The sequence below is a fragment of the Cryptomeria japonica genome, chromosome 6 (genome assembly GCF_030272615.1).
Source record: "Cryptomeria japonica chromosome 6, Sugi_1.0, whole genome shotgun sequence".
Taxonomy (NCBI): Eukaryota; Viridiplantae; Streptophyta; class Pinopsida; order Cupressales; family Cupressaceae; genus Cryptomeria; species Cryptomeria japonica.
Genome location: NC_081410.1, coordinates 677,197,510 through 677,223,677, shown reverse-complemented (window position 1 = coordinate 677,223,677; position 26,168 = coordinate 677,197,510). Strand labels below are relative to the sequence as shown.

Sequence of the window (26,168 nt, the reverse complement as noted above, 5' to 3'; positions counted from 1 at the left end):
ACCATGTAAGCCTTCAAATCTCTCTTTCATATAGATTAAGAAAAAAACACTGATAAACCTAAATAATTTTAGCAATGTGATGGTATCTCTAGGTTGGAATAATTTTAGTAATATATTAATACTGACAGTGTATTTTAGAGATATTTAAATAGTCAATTTCTTTTGATTTAAGAAGAAAGCATCTATCATGTCAAGATTATTAAAGACAATTTCATCTCATCTATTTAAAAAGTCCAAAATCTCTACATTCAAGAGAACTTATCATTAATAAAGGACTCTTTACAAATCATTTATCTTCGCCAATAAACAACAAACCACTTATTGCAAACATAAACATTTTAAAATGTTCATATGTTGCTCCGAGAGAATGCCAGATGGCTCCTCCATTAATAACAGACAAATAGGAACCCAATTTATGAAGAAAAAAAAAAGTAGGCTACCTTTGTTAGAATTTCTTGTGTAATCAGCTATGCGATGTTCACAACTAATTCTGTTCAAATCTTAAACCATTCATCATTTGACAGAACACAGACAAATCAAATCTAAACTTCAAATCAGTTACAGTTTTGGATAGAATTTGCCCATTTTGTGAGACCAAGACCTCCATCATGTGGAAAGGATCTTTTTAGGTCTCACTTTGGGAATGAGTTAAAATTACAGGGGTTTTGTAGATGCACTTCAATATTTATAAGTGTGCTCAGCAAAGAAGATTATAACCATCCATATAATTCTGACAATTCCGGGCGCTGATCTAGCGATAATTTTACAGGAGGAAAAAAAATTACCTCGAATACTTCTACTATTATGGGAATTTGCCAAAATATAAAATTTGGCATCCACATTCAATCCCCATCTTCTATTCCATTTAAGAAAGAATTTAGATTACATCACCTAGTACTCCCTTGCCGGGGTTGATAAAAAAAATAATGCAGCATGATACAATGCTTGCTGGGTATTAAAACACTGGAAGCAATTTGGTCTGAAAAGGTATGCAGGATTTCTGATTGACATCATTACTGTTAAGTACATCGAGACCCTTTCAAGACTCTGGGCTGCCAAATATACCTGTCAAAAATGCCTTTTTTCGCTAAATAAATAAAATTCTTGTTTGTAGAATGTGAATGTAGTAGATAATTATTCGCTCCGACGACGAGGATTGGAATTCCCTCTTTGGAATGCATACACAGGAAGCAATGGACCTCCAGAGAGCTTTTTCTTGCCGTAAAAACGCCACAAGAGCAGCAATATCAAGGATAACCAAGCTAAAGGAATCGCCCATCTATCAATTTTTAAACATATCCACGAATTAGCATCTTTATACAATGTGTAATAGATGCAAAAACTGAAAAACACATTAAAATTTCTCTAATCACCAGAAATAATGGATCTACCTGTCCAAATCAAGTACAGGACTGTATACTACCGTCTCCCAAACAGTAACTATACAATGCCATATGGGATTGTAATACAGTGATTCTGGTGACCAAAATATACGAGTATATGTCTCTAAGAAGATAAACAAAGCCCAAGCAACCACCTCCACAAGAAAAAATTTTAAGACGAAGCGGCCCAGCACAACCAGTGCAAGGGAGAATCCCACAAGCCAGTTGAAAAGTCTATTGTTATAGTCTTTGATAAACTGTAAGCGAGCTTTTCCAAGCATCTGCCAAGAATATCCAATTAAAGCTGTTAAAGTTTTTATCAGACACTCTGAAAGTTGCCTTCTGCACATAATGTAAATTTTATTGCTTTGTATTAGAAATGGCACGAATATGACAAGAAAATTTTTAACAAAGTGAAATGAAACCAAAAAGAGATGCATTTCAATGAAAAAAGATCTTTGCCTGCCCAATATGTTTACAGAAGCCTAAGAAATTTAAGATCTAAAACTACTTTAATATGATTCCACCTATATTTACCACATAAATACATAAGAACGCTTAAAATTAAACCAAAGTAGAAAGTAAAATCAAACATCTTAATACAGGATAGAAAATTGAACCTTTCCTAATTACGTGTTCAATTTTGACCTTATGAGAATTTAAGTTTAATATAGGACAAAGAAGCAAAACAAATATTTAGAGTGGAGCCAACCTACTTGTTTTATATTGTATCCAAATTAGATATTCAAAATTGTTAAGGCCTCGACACAGTAATCGGGTCCATACATGCTAGCATCCAGCAAGTGTATCTGAGTTCAATTGCCACCATGAGCCCTGGGTTCAAGTATCGTTATGTATGATAATGCAACTTTCTTAAAGAGGGCCAAAACTGTGTTTACTACAAGCTCCAAGAATGGCATACATGTCAACATATATAAGGATGATTAACAAGAGTCAACATATAGCCCTTATAGGTCTCTAATTGAGGGCACATGTCAACAAATAGGCAGTCACATAGCCTGCAGGCTGCCAAACAAGAAACCTCCAAAGTGAGCAGCCACAAATAAAATTAGTAAGCCAAAGAGCGGTTTTGAAATGAGCTCCATCAAACCCCTTTGGGGTGCTGTCCTTAAGGTACTAATGCAGTATTTCTCCCTTGATAGCCATTTACCAATGTTTTGGGGCATTGTTTTGTGTTGGTCAATCATTTCAGATATAAGGATAGGATCTCTTTTCCTTCGAACCCCTATCCTGCACGAAGGCCTTATAATGCTCATCATGGAACATAAAAAATCTCTGCCGACCCCTTCTAAGAGTAAACCTGAGCTCTCTGAGAATTTGACCCCCCGTCCCCACCCCCCTTCCCCAGAATATGAGGTTTCGGAATTTGTTGTTTCGGAGGATGAGGGGTGGGATACCGAAGAGGACTCTGAGGTTAGGGTTGGAAACAAAAGGGGAAAGCCAAGCACTAGTAGAATTCTGAAGAGAGACAACAAGAAGAAGGCCTCCCCTGTTTCCTCTGAACAGAGTGACCGCCATTCCTCTCCTTGGGGATTTTGAGGAGATTTCTAAGGATAGAGGTGATAGATCGCCATTTCCGCATCAATTGAACACTGATTCTCCCCACCTCAATTTGGATAAGGAAAACCATGATGATGTCCTAGGGTCTCGCTAGGGATGCGGCGGTGGACACCTTTATGATGCATAAATGGTACTTCCATGAAATCAAATAGATGAGCCTTAAGATCAAGTCAATTCAAGCTAGGCTGGATAATGGTGTGGAGCATGGTGATCGTGGGTTGATAAAGAAGGCAGAAATGTGGTTGTGTCTCTTCAAAAGGCCATGATGGATGTGGCTAGTTTGAAATCTGATTATGAAGGACGTATTGTGGCTTTGGAAACAAAAATGGAGGATATCAATGCTAACCTGATCAAGCTGGTCAATTTCAGCCACAATGCGATTAAAGGGTCTGCGAGCAATATGAGGATGCTGGTGGAAAAATTCGAAAGGCTGCATCAAGGTAATCCTCAGTTCATAGACCTGAATGACAGAAGCAATCAGACTGAGGCTGAAGAGGACAAAGGACCTTGTACCTGTACTAGGGGCCATCTCAAGAAGGTTGTTGATCAGGTGCTAAAGAACTTACAGGACATCAAGAAGCTTGCTCAGGAGGCATCCGAACGTGAGGCTGAGGCGGTTGAAGCTTTAAAGAACCTTAAGTAACCTTTTTATTGTGTTTCTTCTTGTCTTGGCCTAGTGCCTTCTTTGTTGTTTGGTCTCTTTTCTTTGTCTTTTTGTTGGCTGCCGGTTTAGTTCTTTTTTGCTGAAGGCAGCCTTTTGTATATAGGGTTTCAGGTCCCTTCAAAACCTGTTTAACCCTTTAATAAAAAACACACCTCTATTTTGTGAGAAATCAATATGATTGGCTGAATTGGTCAAGGGGAAGAGGATGTGAAACATTCTGTGAAATAAATCTATATCTCATTCATCTCTTTGTGCATTATGCTAAGGTATAATGACAATCATATGATTAGAAAACTGAAAATTCTTTCAAAGCAGGAAGCCACTTTGCTATGTGCTGAAATATGAACTGATTTCTGTACACGAATTTTAACAGATTATGACTTCAATCAGTTATCGTCCAAAGTACGAATGCCCCTCAAAAATACCAGATTGATATTTCTTTCACCTGCAAATTACAACATTTAAGTCTGACTGACAAACAAAAAGCTATGGCATTCTCAATGAAGCAGATGGTGGAATTGTGAACACTGACATGCTCATTTTAGAATATTACTACGACTGAGAATCTAAAATCTTCAATGATATGCATAATTGATTACTTGCAACCTCTCTATACATAAATGAGATGCACCCTCCATACATGAGTCTATCTTTGTATTTCCCATGCTAAATATGCAACAGGAATTTGTATTCTTAAAAGTCTTCCCTAATATCTACATTGATTTATTTATGACTAGTTTTGGCCTCGTACTCAGAACTGAAGGTCCCCATGTGCATGATTCAAATTTGGATAATCCTGCAGACCATATTCATGCTAGAGAAACTTCTTAGAACAATCATGTACTACATTGCGGGGAAAATAATTACGTGAAATGGCACATCCACTTGTGATGAGAAACATATTTTATGCATAGACATCAAAGAGGATACAATCATAAATTTGGGTTGGTCAAATCAGTTTCCTTCGGTAGTACATGTTGCTGCAGATACACCTTTGATACTAGGCACTTTATTATTTCTCTTTTCATATTTAGGTTTTTCTAACTTTTCTTAGTTTGTTAATGTTAGGTGAATATTTGTTATTGTAAATCATAGATAATCATGTAATATCATAAACTGATATTTTAGCTGAGTCCATATCATAGTCAGTCCTAGATAACTCTGTCTATCTCTTTATTACTAAGCTCGACTTGGTGAGTCACTTAGTCTCTTTAGTGAACTAAATCTGTTTTTGGTAATTATTATTGTTGTACAGGTTATCTCATCCTTAAACCCATTGTCATATTCTATTTATAAAGAAGAGGCCCATCATCATTTGTAACTACGTTAGAAAAGTAAAAATAAAATTTAGTTCTTTTATCTCAATTTATTTTCATTCTGTCTAACATTATGCTGTTAAAATTGTGAGACCATGTCTGCTTATACCAAAGTTACCAGGAGACTCATACCCTGACCCTTAATACTGGTTCTCATATCAGAAACTATCTCAGAGACTCATACAGGGATGTCACAAGACATCAGGGTAGTTCTGATGAAGTTTCTTTGCATCTCTATACATTTCTTAGACACCACTTGAAAATTGGGAAATTTCTTATGGAGATGTGTGGCAAAAACATAAAAATTACAAGGTATATTCCATTATAAATGCCATACAAAAAAAGATGGAGATACCCATTACAGATGTTATTTAAAATATGGCTTATGTCAAAACATTGTAAGGACATATAACTATAGATTTTAAAGAAAACTCATTGAAAGGAATTGTTTAGAGCTTCGAGCACTCAATCTAATCTCTATATGATTTTCTGGAGATGCATGTATAATACACTTGAACTGTTAATTATGTATATGAATTTATTTTTGCACATGGTTAATTAAGACACATATTTGATTGTAGCTATCTTAATTGTAAATGCAAGTTCTCTTCACCCTTTTAGGTCATCTATGGGTATTACTATTTTGCAATTTATTTTCTCTTTTTCATAGTTAACTACCCTCATTATTCATTGACTAGTATGAGTTTGGATAAACAGACTACCTTCTGAATACGCTTCTCATAAATAGCCTTTGATGGTCCCTGACAACCTGCCTCAAAACTCCTATTACATTGGACAAAGCCTGCATTGAACTTTGCCATTGATGGAAGTCTCAAGTCTTGGAGCTCATCCATTCTGTCCTCACACTTTGTGTACAGGGCCTCACACAACTTTGCAGATTTATATTCGTTTGTCAAGAGCAAACTTTCATAAGCCTGCATTTACAGAAAATTAATACTGTAAGTAAGAAATCATTCTTTGATAAGTCATCTCATCTAAACAAGATATAGAATGAATAATATTCTGTTAGGCAGCAGGTATGGTTTTCTGTTAGAAGACAAGGTAAATTACATAATTCAATATGCTAGCAAAGATATTGAAAATTCTTAATGATAACTACAATAAGAAAGGCACAGTCCGTGAGTTCATCTCACCTTCTGAATATCAAAATCAAGCATGTCAACTGATGTTTTGACATGATACCGGCCAAAGCGCTGCTCTTCAAATGCATCCATTACTTTCATCTTTAATTCTGTATGCATCTGTCTCAATAGATCCTCTGAAAGTGGTAAGGTGACACCTGACATTTTCTCATTGTACAACCTCAAGCAGTGGTCCACTATTCCTTTATTGAAAACCTCTACAAGTGAAACTGTAGATGGAATATCACCTTTGTTCAGAGCTTCAAGAATCTGAAATTATGACAGGTTATGTCAACAAAAACTGGAATTGACAACAAAGCTTAAGCAATCCATGTATTTAGGTTTTCGTAAGACATCCAGTTTGAATGAAAATTACACTGAAACTAAATCTTCCACAAGATTAGCAGGAGAAGACAAAACCTGTGTCAAAAATGATGCAAAATCTTTCCCATTTAGATGTTTCCCTTGAACCATCTTTGGCTGAATCATGGAGGTGACTAGTCCCTTCAACTCCTCACGTCGTTTTACATAGTTTTTATCCAGTTCAGAATCACTCATATTGCAAAGTTTGGTGCGCAATAGATGAGGCTATATTCACAATCAAAAGAATTCCACATTCCTTGTCAGCCAACTTGTTTGTTCAATTGAAGTTGCTTCAAGAAAAAGCAAAAGAAAACTTGTCAAACAACATTTCCAGAGAAGTAGATGCTGAAGAAAGAAGATGATAAATGTATAAATAATCAAAGCAATTCATCTTCCAGCTTTGAAGACCAACATGTGAAAGATTAATTTATAATATCAGTATGAACTAGTCATGATCAACATGTGGAAACCCAAAAAAGTAAAATTTGTTTAATTAGTTGATTAAATTTACAAATGACAAAAAAATCATGCCAATTTACTGAGATGAGTTTCAATGGTAAAAACTTGATTATGATTTTAAACAAGAACGAGTAAACAGTTTGATCATTGTAGGTCACGATCTCTCTCTCTTATCAGAATATGCAACTTCACAATGGTAAGAGTCTGCAACATATGCAGAATTTGAATTGAGAGCTTATCTTTAAAATGCTCACACTAACATTGCAGTAGCAAATAGGTCCACCAAGGATGGATATTGCTATCAGGGACATCCCCTACTATAAGGATATTAAACTCACATGGCAACATGCCTGCAAATATTAAATACAATCTACAAACAGTTTCTTAAATTCTTATCAATGCTGCTGCCTATAAATCACACCCTTACTGATTCATGAATAGCTACAAAATTGCAGGCACAATAACACATCTTAAACACAATGCAAGCAGAAGGATCAATGCAAAGAAGTTTAGGAGAATAGAAAAGGAAGAAAAGAGGGAAAAAACAATTAAAATCCGATAACCTGCACTTTATCCATTAACCCAACTATTGAGTGTGCATTTTACATTGCACTTGTGTACCTACAGAGAATTGACACTTACATACTTAAGCTTACTTATGTCATTTATTTTTTGTGTCCCATATTATAGGATTAAGACACTTGTCATGATCTTACTATGTCTTAAGGTTTCATCCTTGTCTTTATAACAAGGGTTTCTTCATTGTATATTGTACCAGTTTCATTTTGCATGTAATTAATTCCTTGGCTTCACAGAATTTATATTGCTTCTCTCTTGTGTGGAAGGTTGTTTTGGTTGCAAGTGATCGTTGGGTTACTATGGGGTTGATCAACAATTTTTACATAGTAACAAAGCTCTAGATCTACAATTGCTTTCCATCTTTTTGGATGATTTTAGCTAAGAGCTTTCATACAATGCATCTTAGTGCAAAATGGAACTCATAGTTGAGCTCAAAAGACTCAAAAACATATAAATCCATATATGACATGATAGGGTTTGAAACCAGAAAAATTTGAAGCTTTTTTAGGGGTTTTGAAGAATTACATGAGGAAAATTCCATACAACCATACGAATCCATCTAATTCCATATAGTCATATGGTCATTGTACCATTAATTGCCATCACTACAAAAAATCAAATTATGTAGTCAAAATATTCTCCTACCCTCTGCTTGTCACAACTACATTGACCTAGTACAATTTTTTTTAAATTGTTTTTCACATAAATATTTATTTTCTAGTGCAACGATGTAGGGATGACGTCAATGCCTATGCCAGCTCCCAACCCTTTAGCCCTTGGTCACATTGATGACCAGTACTCAGCCAATTTTGTGCCTTTTTCCAAGCCTAGAAGAGCAATTTTGAGGAAAAAGCCATAACTTGGGCATAAGATGTCGGATTTTGTAAACAAATAGGCATTAGAAAATTGATTCCAAGCACTACACAACCATCCACTTGGTTTTTCCTGATTTTGCCCCAGGTACCTGTTATTACTTATTTCAGTTTGAATTTAGCTTTCTTGTTTTGACTTGTACCTTGGACGTTCTGCAAAATATGGGAGACCATTTTTTATCCTGCAAGGGTTCCAATTTCACATTTTTTAATCTATAATTTGTATAAGTCTATCATTATAAAGTCATGCATTTTTCAATTCATCCTTTCATAATCATCCTGAACAAAGGGAACTATAAGTCTTGGCAAGGCAGCATCCTAAAACATCTCGAGTTGCCTCATCCCTTGCCACATTTCTATTGACTTGTCCCTGAACCAGGTACAACCAATCAAAAGAAAGCATGGTATATCAAGAATGATCATGTCCTTAGATTGATCTTGACATTGTCTTCTATCTCACATATTGATTGCCCACGCATTCTTTAGACCAAGATTTGAATATCTTTGGAGACCCACATCTCTCTCCATTTCAAAATGATTATGTTATGGACAGTCTTCTACCCTTGATGATGATATAGAAGAGAAGCTTAATTATTCTTGGTGGTTGTGATGTCATTAAAGCTTTGCCTAATGCCCCTTCTTCTATATTCATTGATTCTTTGGCTTCTATCAGTCCTGATCTAGATTCAAAGGCTTCATCTTCTTTATCTGAGTCAATGTCCAAAGATTGAGGATTCTTGCATTCCAACATTGGCAAATTCATCTCTAGGCATTCATATTCAAACATCTTGTTTGAACACACATCATGGGATGGCCAATTTAGTTAGATGGCATCCATTGAGATTATATTCCATCTCTTGTTGCTTCGAGTCATTCTTTGTAACAAGCACATCATAGTCTTTCAAGTTTGATACATTGGGATGAGTAATTGACTAACATGTTCCCTTTTTCGAACTAAAGGAATAATTGAATAATTAAATTTATGTTGTCAAAAAAATAAATCTGCATTATAATTCAAAAAAGATGACCTATATTCAATCATTTAAAAATGTTGATATAAGTGGTTGATTAAAGTGTCATTAGACACAAGGTGCATGATGGTGAAGCAAAATAGAACACTTAATGATGGAGAGAATAATTATCAAAAAGAGAATAATATTATATAATTTTCCCTGGAAAAACTATATAAGAAGGTTGTCTCAAAAAACAGCTGTTGCCCATTTTATGAATCGTTTCTAGAAAGAATGCAAATGAGGATGAAAACTCTCCTAGCCATTTGTGTAGGTTCAGCCAAAAATCACCTAGTCCTGAATACATGCATCTCCAATTTAGTTATGTTTCAAAGTTTCACTTTTGGGTGTTTAAATCAAGTGTGTTCAAGATTTCTGGGCTTTCAGTTTTGGTTTGTGGCTTTAGTTTATTGGATTCTTCAATTTGTGAGTGTATTGTAAAATCTCTAGATTTTATAGTTTTAGAATGAAGTTTCCATTTGGTAGAAATTTATCTGTGAAGTTTTATTATATATATTATCATGAACCACAGCTTATTATTATATATATGTGTTAGTTCATTTATCCTATGGCAACACAACTGTTTGTAAAGACCATTTTTTGTCTCTTATGGAAATTATATTTCTGGGTCAGAACATGGTTGTTTTTTGTTGAGTTGATCATTGTTTAGCTTTTTTAGTCTTTTGAGTCTCCTATGAACTCTTCCTGTGGCCGATAGAGAAGAAATTCCTAGGCGATATTGTTTGTAAATAGGAAAGGGAGTTCGGATTGCCTAAAGGCAACATCCGAACCCCTAAAGGGCTGGGCCTCCCCTTTCAAGGTTAACGTGTAGGGCTGGACCTAAAGAGGGTAGCGTGCCCCTAAACAGGGCCTGCCCTATATTGACACGCCACTCCAAAACCATTTTGGCGCCAATCTTAAATTCTAATTAAGGCCGACTTGAAAGTTATCTGCCATATAAATAAAGATCATTTGCCAAGATCAAATCAATCATTCATTCATGCAATCAGCGAAATTCTTCTGCTACTTGGTGTGCAAAATTAAGAAGTGAACTGGGGTAACTTATTCAAGGAAGACAAAGCTATTTTGGTGTTCCTAATTTCTGTTAGAGAGTGCATTAAAGAGCAGACTTGGTGCAGACTTGGTGAAATTAGAAGTGCAGATCTGATATGACAAAAGGAGCAGATCTGATAAGAGGTTGAAGATTCCAGCTAAGTATTGTATTGTTACAATTCAAGATTGAATACATAATCTGACCTGTGGGTCTTTAGTGCTGGGTTTTTCCTCCTTGGAGGTTTTCCCAGGGTAATTGTGTTGGTCTCTTGTGCACTTGCTTTCTCTCTTTCATTTACTTGTTTATAGTTTACTTAATGTTAGCAAATAATTAAATACTGAAAGTCTGATTGCTGGTCTGAGTCACAAAATTAACAGGCGATATGTAGAAGGCGAGATCATCTATGGTTACAGTCCATTATAATCAGATGCACAAATATTGCATCATCCTTCTGGTTATTGGTTCTCCTTTTGCAAGGTATAACATTCAGCGATAACTGTAAAGGATTGATCATAAAAATAAAGCCTTGTCATCTCTCTTAGTATACTTGATGTAGCAATTGTTGGCATATATCAGAGGCAAGAATGATCTCCAGTTTGTTTGTGCCACATGCTATAGCATTAAAATATTGCATATGTGTTGTATTTGTATTTAGATAGTCATAACCTTTCAACTATCACTTGGTCATGACTCATCATCATCGATATTATTCATCTGGTATTATTTGTTTCTAGCACATCCTACCAATTAATATGGTGATATTTCATTGTTGAGTTTGAAATCTGCAGCTTGTGCTTTGAACCATCAAACTGTTAACAGTAAGCAATTTATTTTAATAAAGCTTTTACATGCAATTGAATTTGTAGTGGCTAAGATACTTCCAAGATTCTAGCTCAATTATATCCTCGATCTACATGGGCTACCCAAAAACAACTTACATGACGAAGATAGTAAATTCCTTAGTTTATTTTGGCAAGAACTCTTTAAGTTGGCCAGAACATAACTTACCCCAAACACTAGCTACCACCCACAAATGAATGGGCTAACCGAAATTGTAAATAAAAGGCTTGAAGGATATTTGCAGAGCTATGTCACAGGAAATCAAACAGCATGGGTCAAGAGGCTACATCTCGGAGAATATTGTTACAATTCTACTCATCATATGTCAATAGGAATGATTCCTTTCAGGCACTATATGGGTATGAAGCAGTATACTTCGGAGATTTGATCCACAGATAGCAAAGTCCCTGGAGCAAGAATCTTGGTCCAACAAAGTGCGGATATTTTAAACGTCCTCAAGGAAAACTTGCAACAAGCCAAGAATCAACAAAAGATGTATGCTGATCGATGTAGATCTGAAAAAACATTTGAAGTTGGAGACTTACTTTTTGTAAGGTTGCAAGTTGCAACCTTACAAACAATCCTCTATCAAGGGAAGTGGTGCTGAGAAACTCAAGACACAATTCTATGGGCATTATAAGATCATAAGGATTAACGAAGTTGCTTATGAATTGGAGTTACCAACCAATAGTCGAATTCATAATGGCGTTCACATATCTCGCCTCAAGAAGGTGCTAAGTCAACATGTTACACCATGTCTGAAGTTACCCCGACTTGATGATGAGGGAAAATCAATTTTGGAACCTAAGGCCATCATTGAAATGGGAGAAAACAAATTAAGAAATAAGGTTATACCAGTATATTTGGTTAAATGGAAGAATTTTCCTATGGAAGATGCAATTTGGGAAGGAGCAGAAACTTTGCTTGTGGACAAGCAATATTGGGAAGGGTGGACTGTCATGCCTCTGCCATGTTAAGGGAGTCGCAGTATTATAAAATTCTAGACTGTTGCCTTTATCATTGACAAAAAAAATTAAATAGTAACAATTTTACAAAGGGGTTGGTTGAGATTAATTAAGGAATGTTATTGATAGCAATTTCCAAACAGCATGTAATTAAAATTAAAATTCATAATGTCAAGGCAGCACTCAACTATGAAGTGGTGCAACTCTTGCAAAGGCAACGTATTTTATGAAGAAGGGTGACTCCCTCCAAATTGAGAATATAAAGGGGAGAGACATTTCATTTCAGAAGGACATCAACACAGAAATTCATTTTTCAAGTATCAAGTGAGAAATTCATTCAGCAATAAATAAAACCAGAAATTCATTCAAGTGACAATTCATAAAAAGCATCAAATCAGCAATAGTCTACCAAATACATCAAATTATCAATTTTCAACTCAAGGAAGTGTCTTGCAAATAGGAAGAATGAAATCCCTTCCAAGTCCATGAGAATTCAGAAGATAAAATATTAAAAAGTAAAAACCCTTTCACGCTCTTATCAAGTTTGGATGAAATCCCAGATCTTGGTCGAGAAGGATGAAAAACCTCGAGGATGTGCTAAGAGTTGGAAAGACAAAATCCCTTTCATACTCTTTGGCAAGCTAAGGACAAAAACCCTTGGTACTGTCACTGTTGAGTTAGGGATGAAAAACTCTAATTCAGCAAATTTGTAAGTATCTCGAAAAATTCACAATTTGATTAATTTTGGGTATTGTCATAAATACTTGATCTGAATATTATCATAAATACTTAATCTTTCACTAAGCTATTAACTTTTTGAGTAAGCGTTATTGTTTTAAGGCAAAAATCAGGAATATCCCAAAAAGGGATATCACATGAATCTTTTACTTTATGTCAAGGACCCCAACATCCCCTAATATTCGATAGGTACCTCAACATAGCCCCAATACCTGCCCCCTACATCTGTAGCAATCAATCTCCAAAACTAGGAGTAAACAGACTGATGTTGCTTAGTTGGTAGAATAGCAGCACTCTAGAAGGATGCTGTCTTGACTCACTCCTACACACAGGGCCACCTACTCCTACACAGAGGGTCATTATTAATCATTTCTCTATCATGGATTCTTAAGTATAGTGCAGGATTTACTATGCCTTTTTGAGTTGTCCGTACTCCGTAGCTCCATCACTTGGTGAGATTTGAGTTTCACTGGCTTTTCAGGTGACATACACTGTGACTTTTGCCAAGGGTATGCTTTACAAAGAATGTTTTTTGAAAACAAGTCAATTTACATAGAGTATATTTGATAACTGAAGCTTAATTTTGAATGTGTGTGTGCACACTTGCAAGAATGTGTGTTGGTTGTTATCATGAATCAAGAAAGCTTTGGGGATAAAGCTAAATGCTTACTTGTGGTAAACTAAAAGCTGTGTTGCTTCCACCCATAATTGCCAAAGACTCTCGAATCTGATTAACCTGGATCAACCATAGAATGTGCAATGTTATAACTAAGGCATCATTTAGGTATTCGAATGGAATGCCTTTAATTTTCAATATTAAATCTCAAATACCTGCTCAATGTTTTTGTTCCCTGGGATCAAGAAAAAAATTCATAGCACAGTGATTAAAGAAGATTGTCACCACATGAATCAAGAAAAATTAAAAGGATATTTCTAAGTTAAAGGAAATTATACTAAAATGTTTACAATACAAACCACTGAGATTAGGAACCTGTTGAAGAGCTTCATTCACCATTTGTTGTACAGATTTTCCTTCTGTTGGCATTGTTTAACATTGATCTTCAGTGCATGTCAAATGAAGGGACAACAACCTCTTTTGCTCAAAAAGGAAAATACATATGAAAATAAACTAATAAATTGAAGACAAGAAAATTTTGTCATTGTAAAATTAGTTAAAACCTGCTTGATAATTATAGAGCTCTAAATCTCCCAAATTGAATGTGAAGTAATGGATGACTAAATCAGCTAGAACTGTTAAGTTAGTCTGTTACTCTGCTCAAAACTAAAACATGTAAGAGGATATTCCCAACTTACCAAGGAAATCGCGTTGTATGAGCCACAAAAGCTTAGCAGGTTGGAAAGCAATGTCTCTCCCCTACATTAATAATACCAAACTTTTAATGTAAATCATAATTAGACAGCTCATTATGTATTGAAGTGCACTATCTAATAATAATCTGACTGCCATTAGAGTTGCTTACCTTCACTCTATAGATGGTCCTCAGTAGAAAATGGTGAAACAAGGACGAAATGGCAACATCAACAAATACATTAATATGACAATCCATACCAAAATATAAATATAATCACTTCATTAGAAATATCTAAGCTAACAGGAGGACTAAAAGGAACTTCACTGACCTCCCATAAAACTCTTGGGCAAGTTCAACAGCAAAAGATAGCCGAGATATATCAGCTTCACGAACCTAATTAAGAACAAATTCAAAGGAAAAGTTATTAGGTCCTTCACTTTATGCTAAATACCTCAAGGTGGAGAAAGAAACTAGCCAGTAATTTTGTGTACAGTTCTTCATGCTACTGTGTTCACATTAAAATATGCACAAATGAAATTGGCAAATATCATCTCAAACAATTTCAGCTTATAAAGCACCAAATTAAGCTTGAAAATGCTAGTCCCAAAAAGTTCTTCAACTTTAAATTGATATTGCAGGGAAAACAAACCGTTTCAGGCAAATTGTATATGAGAATTGAGCTCAGAACAGTTGCCAGAGCAAAAATCCTGAGCCACAGACAACATTCATCATATCACTTCAGAAGTTGGTACTGAAATATACAAAGTAACATATTTATTGGATACACTTCTTGCTTGAAAGTATTACTTTAAAACTTGCCTGTCATCATAAACATTGGATTTTCCAACACTTTCAAAACCCTCAGTATCAAGAAACAGGACAGATGTCCTCACTCCGCCAATATCCATGTCTATTGGTGTACCCCAAACCCAAATTCCTGTAGCATCAATAAATACAAATCCCTCATAGTCATGAACTATGATACAATAAGGTAATAAAGAATTGAAAAATTACAAAGAAGTACTTCAGATTCAAGCACACACATTGCAGGAAATTCTATTAATCCCCATTTATAGACAGGAATGGAGAATCGCAGATCATAAAAGAAAAAGTTTGACAATACAATCACAATACAATTTCCCCTGTCTACCAAGGTTTGACAAGGCTTCCAAGTCATCCACAGAAAATTACAGAACAACCTTCAACGCTGGCGAGCAATTTGTATTAACATATTTTAAAGGTGTAGAATTGACTTCCAACAATGAACAAAACTTGGAATTGGTTCAAGCCCTTCAGAAGGTAATAAGAGACTATATATATGTATATATATCAGACCATGCAAGTCAGCCATAACTCTAGGTGCTTAAATAAAGTAGCTCATAAAATGAACTCTAAGAAAGTCAAACTAAAGCCAAAATAAAATCAAGGACATGGCAGCAGGATCATGATGGATGTCATCTGTACAAGGACTACCCAAGAAAAAGACCGTCTATGGATCTATTTGAAGTGGGAATAAATAATTGAAAATGTGGTGAAAGATAATCCATTTAATTTTTGCATATCATTAAAAAAGAAAAAAAAATTGTGTTTATGTCTAGAAAGTACCAAAATAGGTGAATATGTCTCTCCTTGCTTGGACAGGGAGAGCTTTCACTTCATAAACTCAATGTATATCATTTGTTATCTGAGGTAATATAAGATACATTTCTTCAAAAAGAAGGAAAACCTACTTACCAAAAAGAACGCAGTTACATATTGGATTGAAAATTTCAAATATTTATACATATAAGAATGTATTAATCTCATGTATCAACTATTACTCACACAAAACAAAACTAAAATGGATTGACTTGACAAATATCCTAAAACACTAACAACCAATAATAAACCAGAACAAACTAGCCATGGGAAGACAATGATGGAATATTCCAACATTCACCCCCACAATACATCATTGTTTTAAATTACTAATGAGAGAATCCTTAAAAGTGTCAATCTTCACATGTCCAAGAGGCTTGGTGAAGATGTTAGCAGTGGCACATTGCTTTTTGCTACGTTACCAGGTTCTTGTCTAAGAGGTCAGATTCTGAGCTGAGTGCTATTCGAGTCCCAATGCAGTCCGGGTTCACACTTGAGTTCGTCTTGGGTGCATCCCCAACATCCAAATTCTCTGTGGGTTCAACCCAGGCGTACTCGGCCGCGTGGGCACCAAAAAACAGCCCCACCACTTCAAAAAACTCATTTTTAATGCCTCAAATTGTTGGCTAAAACCCTAGTTTCACCCATTTGACTCCATTTTGAACTATTTGCTCATTCACTAATTTCATTGCTTCGTACTTTCTTTTTCATCATTTTTTTATAACAAGCTTGTTTTGAATGTGGTTTCATTTTTCTTCGAAGGTGAAGGCTACGGAGGCATGATACATGCATCAAGAGCTTAGGAATCATTGGAGAAGGCAGATTACCCATCAAAGGTGAGTAAATCCTCATTTTATTCAAGTTTTCAATAATATTTTCAAGATTTTTCAAGCTTTTTCAAAAAAAATTAAGTTTTTTTCTTTTTTAATTTTTAACAAGTTTTGAATATTTTTGTATACTTTCTATGCATAATAGGGGGTTATAATGCTGAATTTTCCCCAATTTTTTTCAATAATGTTTTGTGTTTTTTCCATTTTACGTTTATTATTCGTATGTAATGTTTGCAAGCGAAAGCTCTACCTTTAATTCAATTGTCGGCGCTTGAACTAATGATTCGGCACTTTGACATTGTACAACAATGATCAAGCAAATGTCTAGTGGTGGGAGTTATCTTTGGTGGTGTAACCATTGTGGCACAGAGTCTACCAACTCATACTTTTGAGTGAAAGCTCAGTTTTGTGCCATCCCTGAACGCAAAATAAAAGCTTGTAAGGGGCTAGATAACAAAGGGCTGCCAAAAGCTCTAATCCCGCACTATATTAGAGAACAACAGGAAGCTGATAGGAGAAACAACAAACCAAAGATTGATCATCCTCTTGCCAAGGCAAACTTGAAGAGGTCTCTTAGCGACTCCACAAGACCGGTTGGCCCACATCCTTTCACGGCAATGCCACCATCTTCTATACCAGGGAATGATGTGGTTACAAGAAAAGGGAGGCCCATTGGATAGGGCCTTCAAAAAGAAAGGCAGAGAGGTTGCAGATCAGAGTATTGCTTGTTGTATTTATGGCAATGGGCTTCCTTTCAACATTGTTAGATCACCTTATTTTTGAGAGATGGTGCATATGTTAGAGGATAATAATTTATTCTCCTCCACGTAAGCAGCTAGTTAAACCAGATCTACACATCATGTTCTCACATTACTAAAAATCTACTAGTAGTTAAAGACTGTTTCTATACCAACAGTGAATTCTTTCTTCACATCTCCATATCAGATATCCATGTTTCCTAAAATTATGCTAGCAGTTAAGTCTATTTACACATTTGTTAATGTTACAGTGATAGTCTCTCCAGGTATGCACAAGTTGTTGAGTTAGAGAGTCAAATCTGAATTGAAAAAAAACTAATAAAACTAAACAACTGCTACAACAAAAAAACAAAGATAAAAACCAGCTGAAATGGTAGAAATAAAACAGATTATTATTCAATTTATTTAAATAAAACAGTCACCTCTTTATAGAAGATTTCTCTGTTCAGATTTGACTCTATAACTCAACAACTTGTGCATACGTAGAGAGCCTATCACTGTAACATTAACAAATGTGTAAACATTCTTAACTGGCAGCACAATATTAGAAAACATGGAGAATAGATGTGGATATGTGAAGAAAGAATCCGCAATAGGTATAGATACAGTCTTTACGTGATGTCCCCACTTTGAAATATAATTTAATAATAAATAATGATAATAAAATTAAAATACAAAAGAATAAACATAAAAATTAAATTAAATTAAATATCAATACACTTATTTAGTACTGATTAATCATCCATTTATTAGCAATATATTATTAAATAATGAATAACCATTTATCTCTATGATAATAAATTATTAAATAAAATATTAATTTACAATCAATATTAATTATTATTAAATAATTATTAAATACACACACAGTGGCAGACCAATTTTCTGCCTTTGCAACAACTAATTACCAGAAGAGACAGTAATTGCAGTCTGAGGTATCACTTAAGGCAAAACATCGATACTACGTCTGCAGTGATATTTAATCAGCTATCAGCCCCACTATTAGTCAGCAATAGTCAAGTAAACATCAACATTGATAATATATTAAGCAAATCCGATCAGATGACATTAAGACATTCTGATCAAACAAATATCGGTTAAGACATTTAAAGCAACGATTAGGATAATTAAGATTATCTTTGACATCGATTTCTAAAAAGGGGGCAAGTCAGTAATTAACGGATAATAAACAGTAACAAAGATGTGTCTGAGTTAACAATTATGTTTATTAATAAACAAAGAGATATGACTCCTCAAATGAAGAGAGGCGACTCTTATGGGAATTAAAGATATAAAATAGAATGAGAGATGGGTGGAAAGAATGGGAAGGATCTTTCTTATCCAAGTCTGAGTGCCCAAGTAGAACGGGAGAAATACCAAGCTTGGATGCATGAGGAGAAAAAGAAAAAGCTATGATCTCTTTACCCATATTTAGACTACTCAGAATCGAGCATTTGTCTTATTGTCAAATCTGGTTACAGGCACCTAAATATACATCAGAGACGACACCATTATCGTGGCAAGAATGCATATTGGGATTAGACACAGCAGCTTCATTGCTCCAAGCAATGTCACTGTCTTGTTGGTATACACAATCAAATATAGCGATACTTTATAATGGTTCGAATACACTGAAATATCAGAGCCCACCCAAGGGATAGAGATAGAAAGGAGAATTCACACAAGTCAGCAAATACGTTGCAGCAGAATAATACTCCAGCATACTGGTTATGTACAGAATATAGAACGGGGAATAAATTCCATTGTCAAACCAGATAAAACTATCAAGATAAGTTCTTTCTTCCAAAATAAAACTATTCTTACCATTATGAGTTAAAAATTATAGTAAAATGTCTTTAGAATTAATGAAATTATATATTACAATTCTCACTTAAGGTTAGAAATGTTGTTTCAGGTTTAAATCAAGGTGAATCCCGAATGGGGACATTACACTTTAACTACTAGCAGATTTTTAGGGATGTGAGAACAAGATGTGCAGATCTGGATTAAATAACTACTTACGTGGAAGAGAAGAAATTATTATCCTCCAACATTCCTCCTTAATTTCTTTTACTAACACGTTTAGCATTAATTACACCAAGATTTTGCCATAGATAATCAAAATTCTCTGTTGGTAATGCCTTTGTGAAAATATCTACTAAATGATCTTTGGATTTGCAAAATTCAAGATATATTTCTCCATTGCCTACTAATTCTCTTATGAAGTGGTATCTTGTATCAATATACTTGCTCCATTTGTGAAAAACATATTTTTTGAAAGTGCAATTGCTGATTTGCTATCACAAAATATTGGTGTTGGCTCCTCTTGGCATGCTGCTGATGTGGTTGCTACATACTCAGCTTCAGTTGATGAAAGTGTCACTATGGGTTGCTTCTTTGATGCCCATGAGATTGCACTTGTGCCACAATAGACATATCCAAAAGTACTCTTCCTATCATCAATATTACCTGCAAAATCAATGATATCCAGTTTGTAGCTGTGAGATACATTAGACTTCCAACAAGTCTCTTAAACAAAGTTGAATCAACATTTGACCCCTTGACCTCTCTGCTAAGTTTTGTTCCTATTGCAACTAGAGTTGATACTGGTTTACAATTCAACATTCTGAATTTTCTCAACACATCCTTGGCATACTTAGATTGACAAATAAAAATCCCTTCGTCAAATTGAACAACTTCAATGCCTAAGAAGTATCTCATCAATCTCAAATCAGTCATTTCAAATTCTTTCATCATTGCTGAGTTGAACATGTTTACAAACAAATCACCCGTGAAAATTAAATCATGGACATACAAGCAAACAATCAAAACTTGATTTTTCTGATTGATTTTTATATACAATGTGGGCTCACTACTGCTTTTATTGAATCCTTCACTCAACAAATATGAATCAGTTCAACTACACCAAGCCCTAGGTGCCTATTTCAAACCATAGAGTGCCTTTTTCAATTTATACACTTTACTTTCGTGCCCACATACTTCATAACCAGGTGGTTGATGAACATAAACTTCTTCAAGGAAACCATTCAAGAAAGCCAATTTTACATCCATCTGAAAGACTTTCCAATCATTTTATGCAGCTATTAGTAAAATCATTCTAACTGCACCAAGCCCAGCAACTGCAGCAAATGTTTCATTATAATCTATCCCATACTGTTGTGCAAAACCTTTTGCTACTAATCTAGCCTTATGTTTGTCAATTTCACCTTTTGCATTAAATTTGGTTTTATAAACCCATTTGACACCAATCCAATACTTACCTTCAAGTAGATCCACAAGCTCCCATGTTTGATTTCTTTCAATACAATCGATTTCTTCATCCATAGCTTTGACCCAATGTTCCTCCTTAACTGCTTATTTAAAATACACAAGATCACAAGAGAACAAAGAAAAATTTGAGCACAAATCCAAATTTTCTTCTCCTAGATCATATATATCTTTCAAACTTCTCATTTTCTTACCATTTAATGAGGCAAGAGTAGGATTTGACTCATTACTTATATTTGAAGTGGGATGCTCTGCATGACTTGATGATTGACTTTGGACTAGATTCCTAGGTGGAGTACGTTATCTAGCTTGATTTAAGAGACCACCATGTTCTTCCTATTCTTCTTCATTATAAGGTATTGGTGCTCCTGTTGTGACTGAACTATCAACATTTCCAACCCATGCTTCTTCCTCCTTGAATATGACATCCCTGCTAGTAATCACTTGCTTTGAAATAGGGTTATACAATCTCTAAGCTTTTGATTGCTCACTATAACCAATAAAGATACTTCTCACTTTTATCATCTAATTTTCTTCTTAATTCAGCTAGCACTAAAGCATATGCAAGACATCCAAAGATTCTAAAATGAGATACTGAATGTTTCTTACCATTTCATGCTTCTTGTGGTATTATGTCTTTAACACTCTTTGTAGGGTTTCTATTCAAAATGTATACTGTAGAGGCTACTACTTTTGCCCAAAAGTCATTAGACAAGTTTTTGGTATTTAACATACTCCTTGCCATTTGCATTATGGTTTTGTTCTTCCTCTTTGCTACACCATTCTACTATGGTGTGTACCTTGTTGTGAACTGTTTCTTGATCCCATGTTCTCTACAAAAATCTAAAAATTCATTTCAACTGAACACACCACCCTTACCAAATCTGAGTACCTTGATGAATAGTTCACTTTGCTTTTTTGCCATTGAATTAAACTCCTTAAATTTATTGAAGGTTTCAGACTTCTTGAGAAAGTATATCCAAGTTTTCCTACTGAAATCATCAATAAATGTTAGAAAATATATCCTTCCACCTAAGGACAAATTCTGCATTGGATCACTGTTGATGTGTTTTTCATGCACATGCAAACACAAAATAAAATACCTAAAGGTACCTTATCCTCTCTTGAGCAAAGTTTCCCGACTGCTGAAGATCTCGCCGAAGGATCAGTCAAGGCAACTCCAAGGTTCTTGTATGTAGGTTCTCTACTCGTGGATAAGCTCTTTGTGGTATGATGTGATTTTGCTGGAATCACAAGGGGACTTACATTTGATGACTAAACGTCTGATTTGCTTTGAATATTGTTGGAACACGGGATTTCACTAGCCTAGATTTCGAAAAAAAAGAAAAAAGGCAAAGGGCGAGGAAAGGATCCAATTCTGACACTAAGAATGTAGGAGCAATGAATAACCTTTGGTGAAATTCTAACTAAGTCTTGTTTTGACATCTCAGGACCATCTCCACAAGGTTAGTGCGATCTTCGGAGGAAAGCTTTATGATGTTCGGATCATCGCTACAGGCATAGACACCATCAGGCTGATGCATATCAATGAAGAAGCGACAATTGAAGTTAAGCTTAAGCTGAATGATTCCAGTTGACTACACAAGGCAAGTCTGCAATCAACAAACTGCTAGTAGTATGGATATACAAATTTCACCATCAATCAAACACATTTCTTCCACTCATCTAATAACATGAAATCAAATATGAGAAGTTTAGAGACCATGCAAATTGTTGAATCGACCCATAGATTTCACCATTTCTTCAATGAAGTTTTACAAGCCTTTTACAACAAAATCTTGGCAACAATCTTTGCCTTCTCTTTCTATTCTACTTTAATTGCTATTCTATCAACTAACTATTCACTATTTCTAACTATTCACCTTCTAACTACTGACTATTGACTAACTATTTGCCTTTACAAATGAGGAGCCAGGGCTTATATAGCGCCCTCCATACAATTCGATGGCTCAGATCAATTTGAGATCAATGGCCGAGATTTTACAATGAAAACCCTAATTAAGGTTTGTTACAAAAAACTCAATTCTGGCCAATGAAATAATTGCATTATTTGGACACATGTCTTCTCTGGAATATTCAACCAATGGATAACCGGGGTAGGTACATCAAAGTTAGTGCCATCTTTGATGAGTCAGGTACATTGAATCTGGACATGCTGAAGTGGACCAACCCGACTGGAGGAGTGATGACCGGGATGCCACCTTGTCTTTCCTTCAAATGTTGGACTGGAAGAGGTCGTCCTTGATGAGGCTGGGCTGGAGAAGGTCGTCCTTGTTGATGCTGGGCTGGAGAAAGTCGTCCTTGTCCTGGCCTGGTCTTCTTTCATCTGCCAAAACAAACCAAAAGATGATTAAGGACACATGATAAATTCATTTCAACATAGCATTTTCAACTTAAATCATCAACAAAAAGATATTAACATGAAACTTGCCCAAGATTTTCTCCAGGAACAGACCCTATAAGAATTTCACCCTAGACCCTTTGGAAAGGTCAGGAGCGAAATTCCAACTTTAGCTCAAAATTCACATTTTTGAAGGTCAAACATCTTTCCAAGGCATTCCAAATAGCTTTTCTCACCCTAGTCCAGGCCTGACTTAGCACAAAATTTGGAGAAAGGGATGGTTTTAGTGTTTTTCGCTTTGGACCCTTTGGAAGGGTCAGGAGCGAATTTCTTGTTTTAGGGCTATTTCACCATCCTTTCAACTTCAAATCACCTCCAAGACTTAGAACACCTTGCCTCACTCCTCTCCAGGTCATAAAAACCAAAATCTTGACTTGATTTGCAAGGAAAAAGGGTGATCTTAAGAATTTCACTCTGGACCCTTTGGAAGGGTCAGGAGCGAAATTCTCATTTGGCTTCAAAATTTGCATTCTTGGCGACCAAAATTCACTCTAAGGCAATCCAAATGACTTCTCTCACCCTTGTCCAGGTTTGACTTTGCTCAAATTTTGGAAGAAAAGATGGTTTTTAGGATTTTCGCTCTGGACCCTTTGGAAGTGTAAGGAGCAAAAATCATTTTTAGGCTCAATTCCTTCATCTTTCATGGTTTCTAGCAACTTAAAGTCACTCTCAGGGGCAACTTCTCCTTGATTTTACCTTAGCCCACACTTGATCTAGCAAAAAATTGATAGCAAAGAGAGGTTTTGAGAAAATTCGCTCTGGACCCTTTGGAAGGGTCAGGAGCGAAAATCTCATTCTTGACCCAAAATCATCATTCTTTCAACTTGAAACTTCTTTGCAAGGTAGAATCTCATCCTTCATTGCCCTAGGAACAAGGTTTCATGTCCAAGAAAGGTCAAAAAGTAGGCTTATAAGGAATTTCGCTCTGGACCCTTTGGAAGGGTTAGGAGCGAAATTTCCTTTCCTGGCTAAAATCCTTCATTTTCACAACTTCCAAACACTCTCAAAGGAAAGATCATGTCCATTTCCCCTTTCAACATGCTTTGGACATCACAATTTGGTCAAATAGGGGAGGAAATGAGGTCTAGGAGGATTTTCGCTCTGGACCCTTTGGAAGGGTCAGGAGCGAAAATCATGATTTGGGCTTGATTCTTCCTTTTTCCAACTCAAGATCACCTCAAGAGGTAACTAAACATCATCCTTCACCCAAGGGATAAGGTCTTAAGCCAAAACAAGGTCAAAAGAATAAGCTTGCAAGGAATTTCGCTCTGGACCCTTTGGAAGGGTCAGGAGCGAAATTCACCTTCTTGGCTAGAATCCTTCATTTTTTCAAAGCTTTCAAACATTTCCAACGTCCAAACATGTCTTCTCTTCCCTTCAAAATGCCTTGCAAATCAAAATTTGGTCAAATAAGGCAAGAAATGAGTCTTATGTTGATTTTCACTCTGGACCCTTTGAAAGGGTCAGGAGCGAAAATCTTGATTTAGGCTTTAATTGCTCATTTTTCAAACTTCAATCTTCTCCTGGAGGCAAATATAGATTGTTTTCCACTTGAGGAACCAGGTTTTAAGCCCATTCAAGGTAGCAAATGAGGATTATAGTGAATTTCGCTCTGGACCCTTTGGAAGGGTCAGGAGCGAAAATCCTAATCTTGGCCAAAATCCTTCACATTTCTACGTTCCATCACCTCAAAAGACAGAGACGTGTTATTTCCTTCCCAAATTCGCCCATGGAACAAGGTTGGTATCCAAAACAAGGGAGGAAATGAGGCTTATGAAGAATTTCGCTCTGGACCCTTTGGAAGGGACAGGAGTGAAATTCCTATTTCTGGACAAGATCCTCACTTTTCAAAACACTTCTCAAGGCAAGAACACATCAAGACTCACACACAATGCCTAATAAACCAACGCCCATCCAAAACAAGGAAGGAAAATGAGGGTTATAAGGATTTTCGCTCTGGACCCTTTGGAAGGGTCAGGAGCGAAATTCCTCTCCCAGGCTAGAATCCATCATCCCAAGGTCTAAAATCTCCTCTCCAAGGCAAAGTTGCATCAAACCTTCTCAATTATGCCTCAAAAGTCTACAAACTTGGTCAAGCTAAGGAGAAAAATAGAGGAAATATGAATTTCGCTCTGGACCCTTTGGAAGGGTCAGGAGCGAAATTCACCTTTGGCCATGATCCTGACTTCATTTTTTCGCATTTCTTCATTCAAACAAGTGCTTTTGCCTTCATTCAAGCCTAGGAATGCGTTAGTTCTAGGTTTTGGTCAAAGTAGAATGTCTTATGGAGAATTTCACTCTGGACCCTTTGGAAGGGTCAAGAGCGAAATTTGACATTTTGGACTCTCCGTCAGGATCATTTTATGGAATATAACATTTAAGTATAAGTGATACTTTAAGTTATATTCCATATATACTTCCAGGATGTTTGAGAGTGGTTTCGGACCTCCAAGAGTTATATTGCAAAATCTAGTTTTTGGAGGATTCTTCAATTTTCCAAACTTAGTCAAATTTCAGGATCAGGACATTCCAAACTTAGCCAAATTTCAAGATCAGGACATTCCAGACTTAGCCAAATTTTAGGGCATTTGAAGATCAGGATGACATTCCAGACTTCATCACTCACCAACTTGACCTAGCTCGGACCTTCAAGAATGATACCCACTCACAAAGCAAGACACAATTAGCAACAAGAGCAAAACCAGGCCCTAAGGAAGACTCTCAAAGAAACCCTAATTCTAGGGCCCCAAAGACTCACCTCGCTCAAGCAAAGCCTACCATCCTATTGATCCCCTAGCAACACTAAAAATGCAAAGGCTAACAGACAAACCCAAAACACCAAGAAAGCGAACCCCAGAAAGCAAAAAAAAGTAGGGGTCCCCATTTGCAATGAGGCGATGTGTGAATACGTCACAACAATCACATATGTCAGTGTGAACTAATTCCACAAGCAC

The 26,168-nt window shown here is 35.8% G+C and overlaps 1 protein-coding gene across 1 annotated transcript in view; it reads right to left on the bottom strand.

Moving 5' to 3' along the window:
• Window positions 1-543: 543 nt before the first annotated feature.
• LOC131044326 (uncharacterized) overlaps window positions 544-26,168 on the bottom strand; it is a 72,261-nt gene continuing 46,636 nt past the window's right edge. Inside the window, 12 exon segments of the mRNA XM_057977628.2 lie at window positions 544-1,279; window positions 1,392-1,663; window positions 5,666-5,878; window positions 6,098-6,355; window positions 6,506-6,673; window positions 13,636-13,701; window positions 13,797-13,816; window positions 13,941-14,000; window positions 14,280-14,340; window positions 14,447-14,671; window positions 14,928-14,985; window positions 15,098-15,215. Of these exon segments, the coding sequence (XP_057833611.2) occupies window positions 1,135-1,279; window positions 1,392-1,663; window positions 5,666-5,878; window positions 6,098-6,355; window positions 6,506-6,673; window positions 13,636-13,701; window positions 13,797-13,816; window positions 13,941-14,000; window positions 14,280-14,340; window positions 14,447-14,671; window positions 14,928-14,985; window positions 15,098-15,215 (1,664 nt within the window). The 3' untranslated portion in view covers window positions 544-1,134.